This window comes from Mangifera indica, chromosome 8, assembly GCF_011075055.1.
Source record: "Mangifera indica cultivar Alphonso chromosome 8, CATAS_Mindica_2.1, whole genome shotgun sequence".
Taxonomy (NCBI): Eukaryota; Viridiplantae; Streptophyta; class Magnoliopsida; order Sapindales; family Anacardiaceae; genus Mangifera; species Mangifera indica.
In genome coordinates this window covers 7,322,633-7,340,728 of record NC_058144.1, presented here as the reverse complement: position 1 = coordinate 7,340,728, position 18,096 = coordinate 7,322,633, and the positions used below count along the sequence as shown (strand labels likewise).

Genomic DNA, 18,096 nt, shown 5'->3' with positions numbered 1-18,096 from the left:
AATAGCAAGGTCTGTCAATTGTTTTTCCATGTAATGCATGTATGATCACAGTTAATGAAGGATCAGAAAAAAATCAGAAAAAAAAAAAGTCTGGATATCCTGTGGGAATGATTTAGAAGATCCAAAACAAAAAATAGTGGTACTTGCTAGCAACAACATAATAGAGGCAGTCAGTCAATGTAGATTGATCTGAATTCGGATTCACATCCAATATAGCACATCTAGCATCAGAACTTATAAAAGTCTGCAAAATCAGATATAGGCAATAATTAAAAAGGTTGTGCCATTCTCATTATTAGAACAAAATATTACTTAACGTTACTTGGAAATGATAAGCAAATGAAATAGTTGAATTGTCTCCAACAAAGCAATCACCCTTCAAGTTTGATCATCTTCAATCTCCAAGAAGAAAATCATACTGGGTAGCAGTGTGGACAAAAGAAAGAAGACCAGAAGAGATTAAAGCTCCAATCAATGCACATTATTACCAAGAATTTTGCTCCAAAACTCAGTGTGCTGCCTCAACCTGTTTCTGTCAATAGACAATAAAATAAGAATAAGTTATAGTCCTAAGGTACCACAGCAATACAAATGTTGCTTATTATATGAGAGTCCTTGGCCACTCAGTTTGGCCATTTCAATATTTCAAAATTCTCTCTACATATTAATGTACATCCAAGTTAAAAATTGGATTGTCCAAAACATTATTTCAATCACTTTTAAGTGTCTTAAAGCATATTTAGGTGGGATGTTGTTTCATATACACATATCTGACCTACAACTGTAAGAGACCTAAGTTGAAATCCGGTGAACCACATAGAAATAGATATGAGTATCATTGCATTTAATTTCTCTATCACATTTGCATATACTATTAGGAACTGGAAAGATTGTGAGAATTTTGACTATGTATGATCATATTTGACATAATTGGATATTTATGATGTTATCAGGCCAAGGTAGGACATTACTCTCTAAAATATTGTGTGTCAATTTATTGCCATGACATATATTGTCTACATGCAGACTGGTACTTAGGTAGCATGGTAAATGATGGAATCGGATACAAAAACCATTCAAAAGAAAAATCTTTAACATTTTATATTTGCCGATGCTAGGCCGGATCATGCAAGTTTGCAGTTAAAATGATACAAATTACCTCTCCTTTTTTGCCTCGGTTTAAATATTTGTATCCTCCATAGAAGACTAAGCTCCAACCAGATAATGAGACAATTACAAACTGCAAAAAAAAAAAAAAAGAAAAAAAGAGCCTATGCTGTTATTTTTCCAACATATATGCCTCCTATACTTCTCTGTGAAACTCTACATTTATGATTAACAAAAAGAGCATTTGGTACCTTTTTCTATATCATCTTCAGTTTCCGCATCCAAAAAATAAGCCCAGAAATATACAAATTTTACTGTCTAAAAGATAATGAACTATCTTATTTGTTTATGAAATGCATTTTCATTGTTTTTGTTCTCATCTTTATTTTTTAAAATTAGGTTATCAAAACTAATTTTGCAAAACGATACCAACAACCCTATATTCCGCCTAAAACCTACGAATGTGTATACACACACAAATACAGAAAAAAAGAAAAAACTTACATGATGTTCCTTCCACTTAGACGGGCTCATTGGGTCCTGCCAGCAATTAATCTTCGGTGGGCCATGGTGATCTGGGATTATTCGATAAAAGGAAAATCATGAACCATAACGCCGTGTATTTCACTTTCGTTGTAAACAAATTAGATCGGTATTCGAATTAATGTTAACCCACAACAGAAATATATATTACGCATAAATCTATACCAACAACGACGTGTTTGACTAATAGCTATTACCAGCAGCGCCGGCAAGGCCGCGCCGTTGAATAAGAGAAGCGGCTTGAGTAGATGTTCCGGAAGCGGAAATTCGAGCTACTGCCGATGCGGCTTGACGAAATGCTATTGTAGCCATGGCTCCGAGCTTTTCGACTGCTGCTAGGTGAAGATCCAAGAGATTATGGAAATTCGAAAGGAAAGGGAAAATATGGAGATTATAAATATAATGGCTTCAAGACGCTGTCGTATAGTCCTCGTTCGATTTTGGTCAGGTTGGTCAACATATGAAGAGGCTAAAACGGTGAATACAACACTTTTTGGAGGATATAAAACGGCTAAAAGTTTTGCGTTTTAGTGTGTCCTTTCGATATTTATTGATGGGCTATTAAAATTATTTTGCCAATTTGAGGTGATCTATGATGACCATTTGGGCCTTATTTTAAGGTTTTGCTCTACACCAATCTCGTTGAAGGGAGGGTTTTCTGATGAAAATATGAATAGAGATGAAAATGAGACAGAAAAGAAAAATCATTACAATTAAAGATTGGGATATATATATCTTCTTCTTGCCCTTTCTCTAAATTTAATATATAATATATTTTAAATAATTTAAAGTTATTACAAAATTATTCCAAATCTAATATATATTTATTAAAAAAATACATTTAATAGTTTTTATTATAAAATTATTATTCATCTTTTATTTTATCTATTAAAAAATAAAAAAGATAAAATTTATATTTGTGGGCACAAAAAAGAAAATTTTCATTAAATGATAATTTTTTTTCTTTTAAAGTTGGAGAAAGGATAAAGAAGGAATAGGAAAAAAAAAATTTCTCAATGATAGGGATAAAGATTTTTTGTTATTTTCATAACAAAAGTAGGTTGAGAAGAGAGATTAAAATCTTTTATTGAGATGAAGATAGAAATTGATGTCCTCTATCTGTCTTTTTTGGATTGTCATTCCTAACATAAATTGGGTTATACATATAAAATGGAGTTTTTTTTCCTACCAATAATATCAAAACAATAAATAATCATTTTTAAATTGAAAGACGACAAATTTTCTTATTTTAACCAAAATTTTTTGTCAAATTTTCTTTTTATTATCTATTTTTAATTTTTCCGTTATCTCTATGGTTATATTATAACAACAAAGTCAATGAAATCAACGATAGCGAGGGAAGAGATGATAGAAGTAATGGTAATTAAAAAAGAGCCGATAGAAGCAACAACGACAAGAGTAAAGTTGAAAGCAGCAACAAAAGTGAGAACAAAATAGACAAAAGCAACGTTAGACTTAACAAAAACAATATATATACAACTAAGTTATGAGGATTTATTTTCTCTTTATAATCGAGAACCTCACTAAATCCCTTCACTCCTTCACCCTTTTATAACCACGACGGCTCTCTCTCTCTCTCTCTCTCTCTCTCTCTCTCTCTCTCTCTCTCTCTCTCTCTCTCTCTCTGCACTCATAGACTTCGTTAGATCTTTTATTTTTTATTTTTTTCATTTTTTCTTCACCATTTCAAACCATCTTCTTTGCTTCTTCTTTCATTTCACACTTGAGCGATGGATTTCTAAAGAAGGGAACATTGCCACCATTAAATTTTTTTGCGTTTAAATAATTCAAGGCCTGGGATTTCTCATGGAAGGGTAGGACATAAGTATATCCATTTTCTATTTCATTTGCAGATTCATTTTTTGAACAAACAAAAACAACTTTTCTAAGCATAGAATGAAATTCCAAAAGATTAAAGAAGAGAACTTCTCTATGAAACAACCTTGCAGGAAGAATCAGAAAACAGGAAACTGTTTTTGTTCTTGAAGACAAACCATGGCCAAAGGTGACATTGGCACCAACACAGCACTACATCTTGTGGAGTAAAATCTGGAATAAAATTGGAAAAAGTAAAACAACAATCAGAACAGCAACCAACATTATGGCAATGCAAGTCCATTTTCTGTTATTTTGTCGGATCTCCTTGGCAACCTCCAGCTGTTCGGTCCCTCTCCTCACAAACGAATTCGCATGCGCCACGTGGCTCTCAATGTCATTGAGTTGGTGTCCTTGTGCCTCTACCAGTGCAAACATGTCCAGAAAAACCTGGTGAAGTTCAATTAAATTCTTTTCAATCTCCTTTACCGCATCATGCCTCTCTTGAATCTCAGAAATGGTGTCCATAATTTGCCCACGACCCTGTTCTTGAATTGCCTTTTGAAGAAAATTTTCACTTTCACCACTTGATATTAAGTTTTCAATCATTTCTTCGTCTGCTTTCTCTCCAGTTATAGTAAAATACCTTCTCTCAACTGTTTCCTTGTATTCAGCTGTCATTTTAGCCCTAAATTTTTGAAAATCATCCATCGAATCCTTAAGCTTCTTCCCTAAACCAGCAACAACAGAAGTCCTGGTTCTATCTGCTGATGAGCCTGGACCACAGCCTGGAAGTTTTCTTTGTTCTGCATTAGAATTTTCAAGTGCCTGTAGCTTAGCTTTAATCACTTTGACTCGTTTGAGGACTTGCTCAACGTCTGAATCCATTCGTGATCGAACTTCTTTAATGGTTTTTGCATTGTGGGCATTTTTGCTTTCTTCATTTGATTCCTGTAATCTCTTGTACAGCTTCTCTATAATTTTCATGTCATCTTTGACATTCTCTACATCTTCAAAGAACTTATCAAGATTCGTTGTCTCTTTCCCAGCCTCGCCTCCAGCCTCCAGGTCTAAAGAAGCCTGGCGCCTGAACGAACTTGAAATAAGATCGTTCATTTTTTTTTTTTTTGGTTTTTCCTATGAAAAAACAATGTATTTAATTAGAGGGAAACTGAATTCCCCCGGAGTGGTGTTGCTGGTTATTTGTTGTTGCTCTGCTTCTTCTCTTGATTTATGTACTAATGGGTTGTGGGGCTCTTCTCCATGGAAAGTTGGAGGGAGAAGCTGAGAAGGTGTCAAAAGCAAAGCCTTCATCAAGAGAAGCAATGGCTTCACGTTGGGCAGGTATGGAAATAATTGAGGCTTGGACTGGTTACCGGTTAGAGGCTTACACTGATTATTTCATTTTGACCGGCCAAATTAGCCTACGGACGGTCGTCAAATGAGGAGAAATTTCCCATGGCAGCTCATCCTTGGTTTAGAATTAAATTTGACCTGGTCTTTGCAATCTTCTTAATCATATAATTTTAAGGTTCTTGTTATGACTATAAATGAATGTTTAAGGAAGACGTGCCGAGCCCTTGATCGATCAATGATCTCCCCTCGATACGCCAATTCTTTGTAGCAGAGATTTAGAGTAAATAACTTTTATTAATTGGTCAGCTAAGCTTGCACAAAGGCACGTTTGTTTCACATATAAAATTAAGCAAGAAACTTTACCACTGTTTATTTACTTGATTTTTCTGTTCAATTAGCCAACTGAAAAACTCAATTTTCTTTTATCACCTACTTTATTTCCGTCGGCTTCCTCACTGTTAATGTAGCCAATTTTTATAATTTTTATTTAAATTATGGTTTTGTTTTTAATAAATTATTTTGTTTAACTTAATTTTATTACAATTATATTAGATAGATACAAATAAATAAATAATGGATAAAAATGATTGTCTCCCATTTTAACTCAAACTCTTGTCAAATATGCATAAAAGAAAAGAGAGGGGGCCGAGAAGAGGAACGCCATCGAGGTTGAAGTGAAGATTTATTCAAGTGTTTTTTTTTTTTATTCTCTTTTCACTTATAAATTTTCTATTTATCATTCAATTAAATTTATCTTTTTAAATATTTTGATATAGTTTGTTACTTTAAATATTTGAGATTATTTTAATTGATTTTTTATTGATATTAAAAGTTTGATGTTAATGTTTTTAAATACTTGATCACTATTTAATTGATTTGTGATGATAAAAAAATATTAAAAGGAAAATTTTACAATTAGACTTAGCATTAAACTCAATAAGAAAATAGTTTGGATCAAAAGTCATATAACTTGACTTGTGTAATTAAATTGAATAATCATAAAACTTAATGAATTAATCAAAATTTAATATTGTTATTAAAAATAAAATAATATTTTTTATTAATATATTTGATATAACTTGGAAAAAAAAAATCAATAAAATTAGAGATGTTCAACCATAATATGAATAATTAAAATATGATTGTTAATGAAATAATTTGAATATAATTAGTGCAAGTGAAATCTAAATACCAATTTATTAATAACTATATAATTTTTTGTGTTAATTTTTTAAATTATTTTTAGATTTAATTTTCTATTAAAAAAATTGTAGATTCTTATTAGTTTAAATAATAATAGGGGTAAAACAATCTTGATATTTAGTAAACAATCCTTGTGAGAACGTTGTTTAACTCACTACTTTATTACTTGAGTGATTTCGTGCTCCTGCGAATTTTGCTATCAGTAGTTTTGTAAATCCATCACCAGAAGCTATAAAGGGGTCTCTTCTTCTTGATGCTGCTGTAGATGTTGACATGATTTCAATTGAATAATACAACATTTCACACTCCTCTCTTCCATCTGTGCATATATAATCACAAGGAATATTTTATTAAAAGCTTCCAACCAGTTTATCAAATTCCCAAACAGGAAAATTAATGGCTTATGATATACAAATAAAGAATACAAATCTTATGAAGATTCTGTTTATTACCTCTAGCAGAGCTATGCTCCTAGAAAGCTCAATGCATTCCTCCATGAGCAACCTCTCTTGTGCAACTGTGTCAGCCAATTCTGAGAGTAATGAAATGGTCTTCCCCGCCTGTAAACGAAACAGCTTGAAGGTAAGTTAAGCACAAACAGTACTCAAGTGATTGTTCTGTGTGTTATATATAAACAACTTACTGATGGTGGAAAGTTAGCTAATATTGACTTGATGGAAGCTGCAAGATCTAATGCATGTCGAATCGCGGTGGAAGCAGATTGGGGATCCACCTGCAAGGTTAGTTTTCTTAGTCACAAAACAATTTACGGGGCACCAATGATCACAACTGCTCACCAATTAAAGTTCTCGTTGGCCTACCTTGGCTCCTTCAGTTAGAGGGATTTTGCAAACAACCGAATGCAGGCATTCTTTCATCATGGAAACTGCTGATAAGTGTTGTCTTTCCATATCGCCCCAGGATTCCAATGGTTTAATCTACAGAAGTGACACAAAATGCATAATAAATTTTTTTGTGCAATTATCACATCTAAATGAGAGGATACATAGTCTTAGTAAATTTGTCAACAAAAAGAGTTTGTTACTGACTTGAGACATGAGGATAAAGTCTAGCTTCATTTTAAGCTTTTCCTTTTGAAGCCTTAACTTCTTCTGCAGCACTGAATGCTCCAACTTTGCAACACCATCCCAAGCACACAACAAATTGTTCTGTAAAACCATGACAGAGTAATTTGTAAACCATATAGATAATGTAACAATGCTATCTCATTAACGTATCCCTCAAAGTCTGTTGATCTGTTGATCAGATCATTTAAGCTGTTGAATGAGTTTCTTGTGTTGAGGGTTACATTAGATTTAATAATGGCTTAACTCTACAAGCAATCGGGTTGAAGTCCCATCTCCCTAGAGCACTAAATATTACTTGGCAAAAACTGATCATACTGATACCTTCACTTGATTAGTCATCTTTTCTTTGACTGCATCAGCTCTAGCGTTGGCATACCGCCACTGCGTCAACCGATTTTGAAGCATTCTCAGTTGATGTACAGTCTCCACGTCTTCATACCCCAGTGGTGATGACGAAGTTTTCTTGCTCTTAAACAAGTCTAGCCCCATATTCAGCAATTTCTCCATACCTGTGGCCTTTGAAGAACTACTTGGAGGCTTCAAACTAGAGAATGACATTGGCCTCTGCTTACTCTCTACAGACATAGGAGGTGAACCTGAACGTCCTGGCGACAAGGCCCATTGTGACGTTGCACTTCCATACCCAGTTAACGAATTAGCCCTCTTGATTGCATTTTTTAGTGTAAATTTCTTCAACCTTGGAGAACTGTCGAATGATACAGGCATCTGTATATTCGAATCTGAGTTCAATCTTCTGGGTCTATTAGGTACATCAATACCAGATTTTCTCGAGTCAGAGGAACCTTTGCCCATCCCTGGAGAGCTAATATCTGTGGCTGAACATGTGTCACTACACTTTGATAGTGACTCAAGATTGTCCATAAAGGGATCTGATCTTCGTCTATGTGATTTTCTATACAGAGTATTTTCATCAACAGACATTCTTCCAGGAACGATCCCTGTAGGAAGATAAGAATAATATATTTTGTTCTTCATGTAATATTATTCCTAAATCTATTTCAACATATTAGTTTAAAATAAATCTCATATGGCTACAAAGTTCTTTATTTTTTTCAGTTTGGCGATTCAAATTAAGCTCTAGCAATACCTGAATTATTTGACAAAGAATTGGTTGAAGAAGATGAGGAGGAAGATTTTCCTGGAAACTTTAATTTTCCTGTGTACCTCATGGACCCTCCAAGGAGTGGTTTATGATTCTCTTTAGCACCTCCTTTCCCTTTCTCTTTCTCTTTCCCATTATCAAATCTACTGAACTCACTGCAACTTCTTTGTCTACCAAGCGAGAAAACGTGAGTATACTTGGCTTTCTCATTTGTTTTGCGGTCAAGATAGTCTCTTAATCTCTCATTTCCAAGATGATCAGCAAGGGTGCTAAAATTTTTGTTGGATGATGACTGAGAAGTAGTAGTGGAAGAAGGCCAAAGGCCTCGAATGAAACCCCCGTCCTGATCAAGGCTTCGATGCTTTCGATTATCAGGTGGCGTTGATGGTTTTACCGGTGAGAGAGCTTGGTTTGGAGATGGCATCCCCATATCACGCGATAGTGTTGAGCTTGGAGAGAGAAATCTCGAGCTCACTTCCCATGATTTTGGCTTTCTTGGCTTGTGGGATCGATCGGTAAGTAGTGTTTCATTATCACCTTTCATTGTCTCTTTCAGAAACAGAGACACAGAAAGAGAAAGAGAAAGAGACTTATATTAGAGGTTCTGTTTAGTTTGAACTTTGAGAAGGGATGAGAAGAAAAACAAACATTTGAAAGTGGCGGCAAAGTAGATAGATACGTAGTTGGCCGGCGAAATACTCGGGATAAAATTGGTTGATTTGGAATTACTCATGTATCCTCGTATTAAAGCTTTTTTAACTTTGAAATTCAGTATGAGAGGTAGGGGTACAGCTGGAAAAGAAGGTCTGTGTTTGAGTAGAGGATGTTGTATGGTTGGACCTGTTCTTAGACATTGGGCAGTAAAGGACGACTGAAACAGTTGCATTGTAAAAGGATTCCGCCGGCATTTCGATGTTCCCAATGGGGTTCGTCGAATTTGCCACGTGGCTAATATATAATTCTTAACAATTGGCAACGGCAATATTTAACCAGGACCCAATTTAGCCAAAGCTCCATATTCCGATTAACATCCATTATTTTGGACCGGTGATGAAAGATTGATCAATTTGCAGCTAATTAATTACAAAATATTAGAGAAAATCAGAGGGAGCAGAACAATAAGAAAAATCAGAAAAGATTGAAGCCCAGTCCACATGAAAATTTAAAAATAGAAGCGCCGTTCCCCGGGATCTAAACCGGGTCGCCTAAGTGTAAACAGGACTACCTACCCCACTGCTACAATCCCGTCCTGTAAACGTCTCATATTTAACTTAGATACTATTCATTAAATCCCAGAACTGTGCTCGGCGGTCCAGAAGACAGAAAATGCATGTTAAATCGTAAAATGCGTGTAGGTGAAGGAGGAACCATACAAATAAACATACATAAATCCTACAATCATGAAATGAGCTGTCCTGAAAGCAAATCTAACAGATGACTTAAAAAATGTGAATTGAAGCCTTTAATAATGTTTACAACTCAATCTAAAATACTGACCAAAAAATTTTAGTTACTGAAACTGATATAACAAGCTATACTAGCACTACTACGGTCAAGAGGAACATCCATAACTGCTCCATGTTACAGCTAACAGCCATGCTTGATTCTTGTACAAACTAGTACAAGCATTCTTGATCACAAAATCTAATTCTTCTCACTCAAAAAATTTGTTGTGGAAAAGATGATATGAACTTGTCCAAAATCAATGGAAGTTGCATTGCTGTAACAGACGATGGTTATAATCAACATACTTGTCCCACAAGGGCTTGTACTTCTCCATTCCAATTTTCAACCATGGCTTCGCATTTCCATTGTAGTGCAACACAGCTCCCTTCTCAATCAACTGAGGATCAACATTTGTATAGCCCAACCCTAGTACATGCCAAGAAGGACTCAATGGTTCTGTCAAGCCATAAAATGTCAAAAGTCCGGGTGGCAAAGTACCCAGTTTCCACAATGTCCGGTCTATATTCTTTTCTTGCCAATAATGGTAGATACCAGTTACATTCCTTTTCCTCCATTCAACCAGATCAAATATGTTCATCCCAAATGCCCATCCACAAGCATCAGGATCAAAATGTTCTCGTATAAGAGGATGAGAATAATTCAAGTATTTATGGTATCTATGAAATGTCTCCATGCATGTCTCAACAGCTCCATTCACATTACCATTCAAATTAATGGAAAACAAACCAGACAGGTCTTTCTGAACAACAACATCATCATCTAGAAAAACCACCTTCTTCAGTGCAGGGAAAACTTCTGGCATATAAAACCTCAGGTGATTAAGCATAGACAGATATTTAGGGTTCCGAAACTTGATTGGAGTCCTACCATCACCACTACTGCCAGAAAAATAATAGCTCTGCGTTTCAGCATCTTGAAGCTGCTTAAGTACCGGAACATAAGAAGCATTCAACCATGTGAAGTCCTCAAACTTCTGAACTTCAACAGTTACTCCTTCAAATCTGTTAAGAGAAAACCAGGCCTTCATTGCAGCAAAATTTATTTCATCAGTTACAAGATGAAAGACAACCATATCTGGATTCTTTGAGTTTAAAGCAGTAGAATTGACCACAACCGATGTTGCAAGAATGTTGTCAGAAAAAACACAGAAATGATAGAGACTGTTATCTATAAGTTTCACTTCCATCTGCTTCCTCTCAAAATTCCTCTGCAAATTTAAATTTCCAAACCATTCAGTTGTTAACCTAACACCAAGACAGTAAAGACTTTTTGGGACTTCTTCGGCAGCAATTTGTCCATACTTTGAACTCTTCTCATTCACATTGCTCATCTGTTCTTCGAGAGCTTGAATTTTGGCTTTCAATCTCATTATCATAGTTGCACTGTCATAATGAAGTTGCTGAGCTTGGTAGAGTAAAAGTGCCATATCACGGACAGCAGTTTCTGATTCTCTGGTTGTCAAAGGCATTCGTCTTGTAGCAGCATTAGAAAGAAGGGATTGTGAATTACGGATCTGGGCACTTAATTCCCAAGCAAATTGAAGATTGTTGCTTTCTTTTGCAATCACAACAAATGCTTTGGCAAGAGAAATCTGGTCAGTAAGTTGCCGGGTAACTGAGTTAGCATCCAACATTTCATCAGTGATGTTCAGACTTTCCATTATCCTCTCATGCCTATCAGATCTCTGAAAAGAACATATAGCACAAATGTCCTTAAATTTTTGCAATGATCTAGTAAATTTAAAGGTATAACAGTTACAATTCTCAGTACAAGAGATAGCAAAATTCAACATAATTTATAAGATGCGATAGGACAATGCTAACATCACCAAACAGCGGGATCCCAAAAATTTAGTATCCAGACCACATAATTAAAATCATAAATAATTTGATAAAGCCTGTGCTATTCAGTAGCACAAACAAATTATTTTATTCTATTTTTCATTATTACCTGTAAAGCATAGCAATAAACACTACTGACTTTCAATTTGGCAATCATTTTCTGTCAAAAAGACAATTAAACTTGAAGATCATCACATCAAAAAGATTAAAAATGACATGGTCACAGCATAAAAGCTCCAATGAAAGTAGGAACAAAATAATTTGAAAAAAAAAGGCAGCAGGCACATTTGCAAATCTCCCATTATATTTTCTATATGAGCTTACCATTACCTTGCTACCATCATATCAACAAAAGATCCAGATCAGTTGTAGCATATATTTTTCAGGCACATGATGCAGCCACTTTGGTTTTTTCATTAAATAAAAATCCAACATTGAGCATTGAAAATAACATATTAGGAGTATTAAGGGAGGACAAGAATATTATTGTGCAACCAACTTATGGTTCACATCTTCTCCTTTAAGATTTTGACTGTAAGTTACCCAACCTTAAGGGCCTAAAAAATGTTTGCAAATATCGAAAGAGATCAAGAAGTTTCAGGAATTTTACACAATTCACAGATACATGTAATATAAATCCTGCATTCCTAATAGTAATGTTTCCTCATCCTAAAAGATTAGACCTTTCCAACAACTGATCTGGGGTCTGAACTATATCTTCCAAACTTTTTGTTCACAATGTACAGTATACCATATTGCACTTATCAGTTCTCCTCTGTATACAGATTACAGTTATCTACAGTTTCCTACCCTCTAAATATAACTTACTATGAGTGAATATATACAAACACTTGACCCAAAATTATGGATCACCTAAATAATAAGAAAATTAGCACTGTATCTGGCGACTATCATTAAATTTGAAAGGCAATAACTGATTCATCAAAAATGAATGAATAACCAAACATTGTTCCTCAACCAAGAACAATATTTTTTTTTAAAGGAAAAAAGGAATATCCATTAGATACTTAAAAATCCATAACTAATGAAACTTAAACTGAAATCTGATTAGGACCAAAAAAAAGAAAACTTATACTAGTCTATTTATGCGCGTGGCTTAGACCAATATAACAATTAATCAGCTACAAAAATGGCACATAAAATGCTCCATCAAATAGAAATTCATGTATCACATAAGCTTTATATTCGATTAATCCCTGAAAGTTATACTGCATAACCCCAATAATAATAGTAAGTCTGAATCCAGTATAGCATAATGCTTTATCCAAAGTTCCAAACTAAAAATCCTAATTCCTCTATTTGCCTACACTTTCTCAGGAACCTAACAGAACCCAGAATCTGAATTATAAAAAAAGAAAGAAAGAAAAGCTGTCTACCTTAGGAAAAGTGGGCCGGGATTCAATCTTAGTCTCTTTGCTCAAAATAACAATGATAATTAAAACAAAAATCCCACACAATGTCCCCCACACCACATTTGAGATCCTCCTCCTAACTGGCCTTCTGAAATCCGCTGTTCTTCTCCTCATCTCAACTGCCAAACCTCAATTAACCTCTATAGTTCCGAAGAAAATTTAAATAATTTCCCATGAAAAATTGAAACAGTTAGGTGGCTTCAGCAGAGATGATGGCTGGGGATCTGAAAGAGATTAGGGTTTTGGGTATGAGTGAGAGAAGTTTAAGAGTTTCTGCAATTGAATTTGATTGATGCACTTGTGAATCGATCGAAAGTAAAGCAAAGAGCACTTTTTGTTTTCTTTTTTTCTATTTATTTCATTTGACAAAGACCCATAAGAGTTAGGATTTACAAATGGTTGTTGATAAATGAATTTTCAGACTTAGTTTATTTTTAAATTTTCGAAGGAGCAGAGACAGCAGTAACCGAATTGAACTCATCGGTTGGTCATTATCACTAGGAAAGTGACTGAACGGTTGTGATCTTGCCACATCATTAACCTACTTATTAAAGGACATTTGGAGATCGAATTTCCCGAATCATTGTAAAATTTGTAACTCGAACGGTAATAATTGAGCTAAATTGCCGAACCGGTGTGATCAAACCTCAGCTACTAAATCGAGCTCCTGGTGTCAAAAATATTTATTTATATTAATAGTACGTGTAATTTATTTTAAATTATAAAACTAGATTAAATTATTTAAAAATTATGATTTAATTTATAAAATAATTTAATTTAAATTGAATAATTTAAAAAATAATAATTTTTAATTTAAATTATGATTTAAGCCATTTTTAAATTAAATTAAATCATAAATTATATTTTTTATAAATATATAATGTAATTATATTTGATTAAATTTTTTAATAAATAATTAAATATATAACTAATTTTTTTACATATAAATTTGTTTATATATATATTTTATATTTATATTATATTCTATAAAATTATAATTTAATTAAATTTTTACCCATCCACCTTATCTACTTTAACTTTCATATTGGTTAGGAGAAATATCCACGGTCACCTGGCTTGTTATAAAAGTCTTTATCATTTTATTTTTCGTTATTGTCCAACTTTTTTTTCCATCTTATCTAAAGAAAACATTAAATTTATTTTTTATGAATACATTTATTTTAAGTTTAGCCTTTCAAATCAAGTTTAGTTTTGCTCTATGAAAAATTGCCAAGCTCTCTTAAGCAAAGTTGAACCACTATTCAAATTTGATTTAATTTGAATCTACACTTAAATATTTTAATCACTGTTTGTGTTTTAACCCAACCAAAAAGGAAAATGAAAAATTATTTGACGAGTTGGCTGAATTTTTTTTATAGTTTTATAATAAAACTATGTACATTTATGTTAAGTACAGATAATATATATAAATATATATTTATTTATATACTCAAATTGGATACACACGATACTGTTAAATCTTTTGTCATTTGCACTGGGACCAGGATGTTTTAACTGTGTTAATGAAATTACAACTGTAATGCCTAAAATTTTGTCTGTTTTTCCTAATTAGTTTTGGTGCATGAAAATTTTGAAGCTTTCTCAACAGCAATGTCGGATCTGTTTAGATTTGATGCCTGAGCTTGAGCAAGATGACATCCTCCAGCTAATACGATTATTGTAGCCACAACACAAGAAGGAGAGACTGAGATTTCACAACATAATCAACACTTTTAAAGTTTGATATTTATGATGTTTCAGTGACTTTCCCGGTGGGGCTGTAAAGTTATTAGGTGTTCAGTAACTTATCCCATCGCAAAATTGATGAAAGAAAAAGAGAGATTAAAAAACCAAGAACAGACTTTAATCCACAACAAAAAGGATTACTTTAGAAAATATTATGCAACATATTTAAATTCTTAAAATAAATTACAGAGAATAGGCTGTTGATTTTAAAATAGTTTCTCAGATTATACTACTACATCCTTCATTCATAGACTCAACCATAATCTTCTTCCAAAAACATGCCCATCATCAAGTGAAATCGGAAGGAAGTAAGGCCATTCCTTATTCTTCACTACGCCAACATATGCAAAATAGCAGCATACCAATGTGAACCGGCTTGGAAACCTTGTAATGGCTCCTGGAACAAAATAAATCAAATTTTCCAAAAGCTCATAGTGTTTCTGTAAAGGGTTGGAGATAAAATCCAACATCAGATATCTGCAAAGCTACTAAGTAGGGTATAAATGCTAAAGTCCTCCACCAGCATTCTCGTTTCTCAGTTATAACTGGTAGGTGAAAACCAAACACATCCCTTGCTGCTACTTTATGGGGTCTCGGAGACATGCTACGCCTTGGTAAAATAAAGTTTGTGTGTGACACCACGCCTTGGTCCCTGCCTAAAAAGGGGCTAGATGTTGAAGAAATTTGAGAGACTGGATTTCCTGTCAATTAATAATTGTAACAAAAAATCAAGTGTCATAAAAAATTTCAATGATCCACAGCATTCATTTCCATCTCAGGCGAAAAAAGACATCCCAATGCTTGATAATGTGATGTTCAGTTATCTAACTTAGGTTGGAACGGTTGAAATAGTGGCAGGCTTAACAATAATAACCTTCAATTCTTATTATGTCAGGAGGGTTCAAACATAAAAGCTGAAGCATAACACAACACTACAATACTGCACAATTTGCAAGTTTAAAATTCTTTTCTACATATAGAGTGCTTCATCGGTCTATACCAGTAGGTGTAAGTGTGTCTCCAAAAAAAAAAATATATATATATATTCTACTTTTATACTTACATTACCCATTTGATCCAACAGAAAACCAAGGAAAAGAAGCACTTCAATGCAGCCAAAGAAAAGTGTACATCCTGGTAATTACATTTACAACAGATACAATGCAAAACAAATAATATAAAAATGCAAAGGCACATAAAACTCGTATTTTGTGGCAACTGGCAGGAACAGAGCAAGGAAAAAAAAGCAGAGGAAGTGTCTTCATATTCAAGGCCACTTCACTTCCAAGAATCATTCTACTAATTCATAGACAAGTATCACAAACAATGTAATAGTTCAACAACAAAATTTTAGAATGTGTTCCTATATTTCGACCCAAATAGCTCCATGAATGATAATCATTACTTTTTCGAGGTGCAAGAAGAAAATGGATAACTGTGAGTATACCTGTAGACAACAAGTGATCTTTTGGGGATCCCTGTGAACTTCTGCTATTTAACAGAATGGGGTAATCCGACACAATTGAATTGTGTGCTACAAGTGAGCGTTTATAAGACCTCAAGGTCTGGGAAACTCTTTCTCCAATCACATTTTTATACCTGCAATAAGACCAAAGATGAAAATGAAGAATCAGTCCCTTGTTTTCTGTTTTTCAATATCTATTCTCTAAAGATTTCATGAAGTTAGTAACAAGATTTATAAAACAAACATTAACACACATATGAAGTATTACTTACAATACCCAAATAAAAAGCCGACAAGCCAATTATACTTGAGCAGCAAACCAAGTATTCAAACACTAGAACCCAAATCATTGTCAAATGCAATGCACAATGAGCATATTCTTGTGAACCTCACAACAATTTTAAGGCCAAAAGTTGGCAAAGAAATATGCAGCAACTAATATCAAAGCTGTACAAATTTTTCTTTCCCATTGAAGGTACTAGACTTAATCTCACAAAAGGGAGTCTTGGTACAACAGCACCAATTTGATTTTAGAGAGTTTTGACTCTTATTCTTTGGGTTGAAACAAAGGACACTAATTATAACAGTTAAAATAGGGAAGGACAAAAGCACTTGGATTTTAGCTTTTATTAGTGGCTTGTTAGAATTTGATTCGTCATCTAGAAACAAGACTTACAACAATTAAGAGTTCAAATGCAGTTTCACATACAATTGTGCAGATATATCGTGTGAAAAAGGATTTTATCAATTATTTTTGCACTTCACACTACTTTTTAAGAATATATATTGAATTTTTTTCCATAGCTTCCAACTAATTGCACATGCTTTTTATATATCTTGTATAAATATTTTTAGGACTAATGTTATGGAAACCAAAGAAAAACAAACAACAAAATGCAAAAAAACTCAACACAAAATACAAATATTGACATGGAATTTGAATAAAAAATGTTATAAAATTAAGAGAAAGTATATGTATTCTTCTCGTAAAAGCACTTAATCTTAGTTTACTCAAATTTATAACACATGCTCTTTTTATCCATAACGTGTATTTATTGGTCGCATTTTCAATACTACATTAATTATATCATTCACTTTATTCAGATAGATTAACAAATAGACAGCGTTCTAATTATTGCATTTACTTAAGAGTATTAGGAAATATTCATACAAGGGACAAAGCCTCCTCACCCCATAGGGCTCGGTCATGGTGGCCCTACGACCACAATCACAATGAAATTTCACCTTTCCGATCCACATTTTTTTGAATTCAGCTAACCCCATACCACCTTGCAACAACTAATAAATTAAGTCTACAAGGTACCTCAAGGCCAAAGAAAACAAACAATGCAAAAAATCAATAAAAACACCAAAGGCATGTACAAACACACCCAAACATAACCCGTGGAACAATGGGAAAAGGCGAGATCAAAACAATGGAAAATTAAAGATAAGCAAGGGGAAAAAATGAAAGAAAGAAAGCAAAAACTCCAAGTTGATCAAAGTCTAACTAGAATGTCAAACCATTCCAAAACTGTATACACATAAAAATTCAGAACTTTGATATCTATGAATAATCGAACATAACTCATAATCCTTCAACTCTGATAAAACAAAGAGCCAAAACCAAATTGAATTAAAAAAAAAAAAATGAAAAGAAAAACGTATCAATAGAAGCGCTTAGTGCTTACATAGAAGAGCTGTTTGCGGCAAGTGTCACAGGAGGGAGGACGGGAGAAGGCTTGAGAACGATACCGCAGCTCTGGGCGGAGACCCTAACCGCAACACCATTGGCCATTTGCGTGTTATCAACAACAAAAGAAGCAGATTACTTTCCATGCAAGAAAGCTTGCATTGGGGCCGGTTTAATTCGAATCTTTCTGGACTC

The 18,096-nt window shown here is 33.8% G+C and overlaps 4 protein-coding genes across 4 annotated transcripts; all 4 read right to left on the bottom strand.

Annotated features, from left to right (window-relative positions):
* Positions 1 to 3,568: 3,568 nt before the first annotated feature.
* On the bottom strand, positions 3,569 to 4,845 carry LOC123224420 (syntaxin-124-like). Its single transcript, XM_044648073.1, has one exon. The coding sequence runs from the start codon at positions 4,600 to 4,602 to the stop codon at positions 3,700 to 3,702; it is 903 nt and encodes a 300-aa protein (XP_044504008.1). The 5' UTR covers positions 4,603 to 4,845; the 3' UTR covers positions 3,569 to 3,699.
* A 1,300-nt stretch (positions 4,846 to 6,145) lies between these two features.
* LOC123223473 (QWRF motif-containing protein 3-like) lies at positions 6,146 to 8,800 on the bottom strand. The gene is made up of 7 exons (XM_044646637.1): positions 8,242 to 8,800; positions 7,455 to 8,092; positions 7,095 to 7,214; positions 6,867 to 6,983; positions 6,689 to 6,778; positions 6,498 to 6,605; positions 6,146 to 6,364 (listed from the first exon to the last, which is right to left on the bottom strand). The coding sequence occupies exons 1-7, from the start codon at positions 8,798 to 8,800 to the stop codon at positions 6,275 to 6,277; spliced, it is 1,722 nt and encodes a 573-aa protein (XP_044502572.1). The 3' UTR covers positions 6,146 to 6,274.
* An 891-nt stretch (positions 8,801 to 9,691) lies between these two features.
* On the bottom strand, positions 9,692 to 13,410 carry LOC123224458 (probable galacturonosyltransferase 10). Its single transcript, XM_044648115.1, has 2 exons — positions 12,962 to 13,410; positions 9,692 to 11,407 (listed from the first exon to the last, which is right to left on the bottom strand). The coding sequence occupies exons 1-2, from the start codon at positions 13,109 to 13,111 to the stop codon at positions 9,959 to 9,961; spliced, it is 1,599 nt and encodes a 532-aa protein (XP_044504050.1). The 5' UTR covers positions 13,112 to 13,410; the 3' UTR covers positions 9,692 to 9,958.
* A 1,429-nt stretch (positions 13,411 to 14,839) lies between these two features.
* On the bottom strand, positions 14,840 to 18,070 carry LOC123224227 (protein TIC 20-I, chloroplastic-like). Its single transcript, XM_044647829.1, has 3 exons — positions 17,900 to 18,070; positions 16,191 to 16,342; positions 14,840 to 15,444 (listed from the first exon to the last, which is right to left on the bottom strand). The coding sequence occupies exons 1-3, from the start codon at positions 18,004 to 18,006 to the stop codon at positions 15,173 to 15,175; spliced, it is 531 nt and encodes a 176-aa protein (XP_044503764.1). The 5' UTR covers positions 18,007 to 18,070; the 3' UTR covers positions 14,840 to 15,172.
* Positions 18,071 to 18,096: the final 26 nt, after the last annotated feature.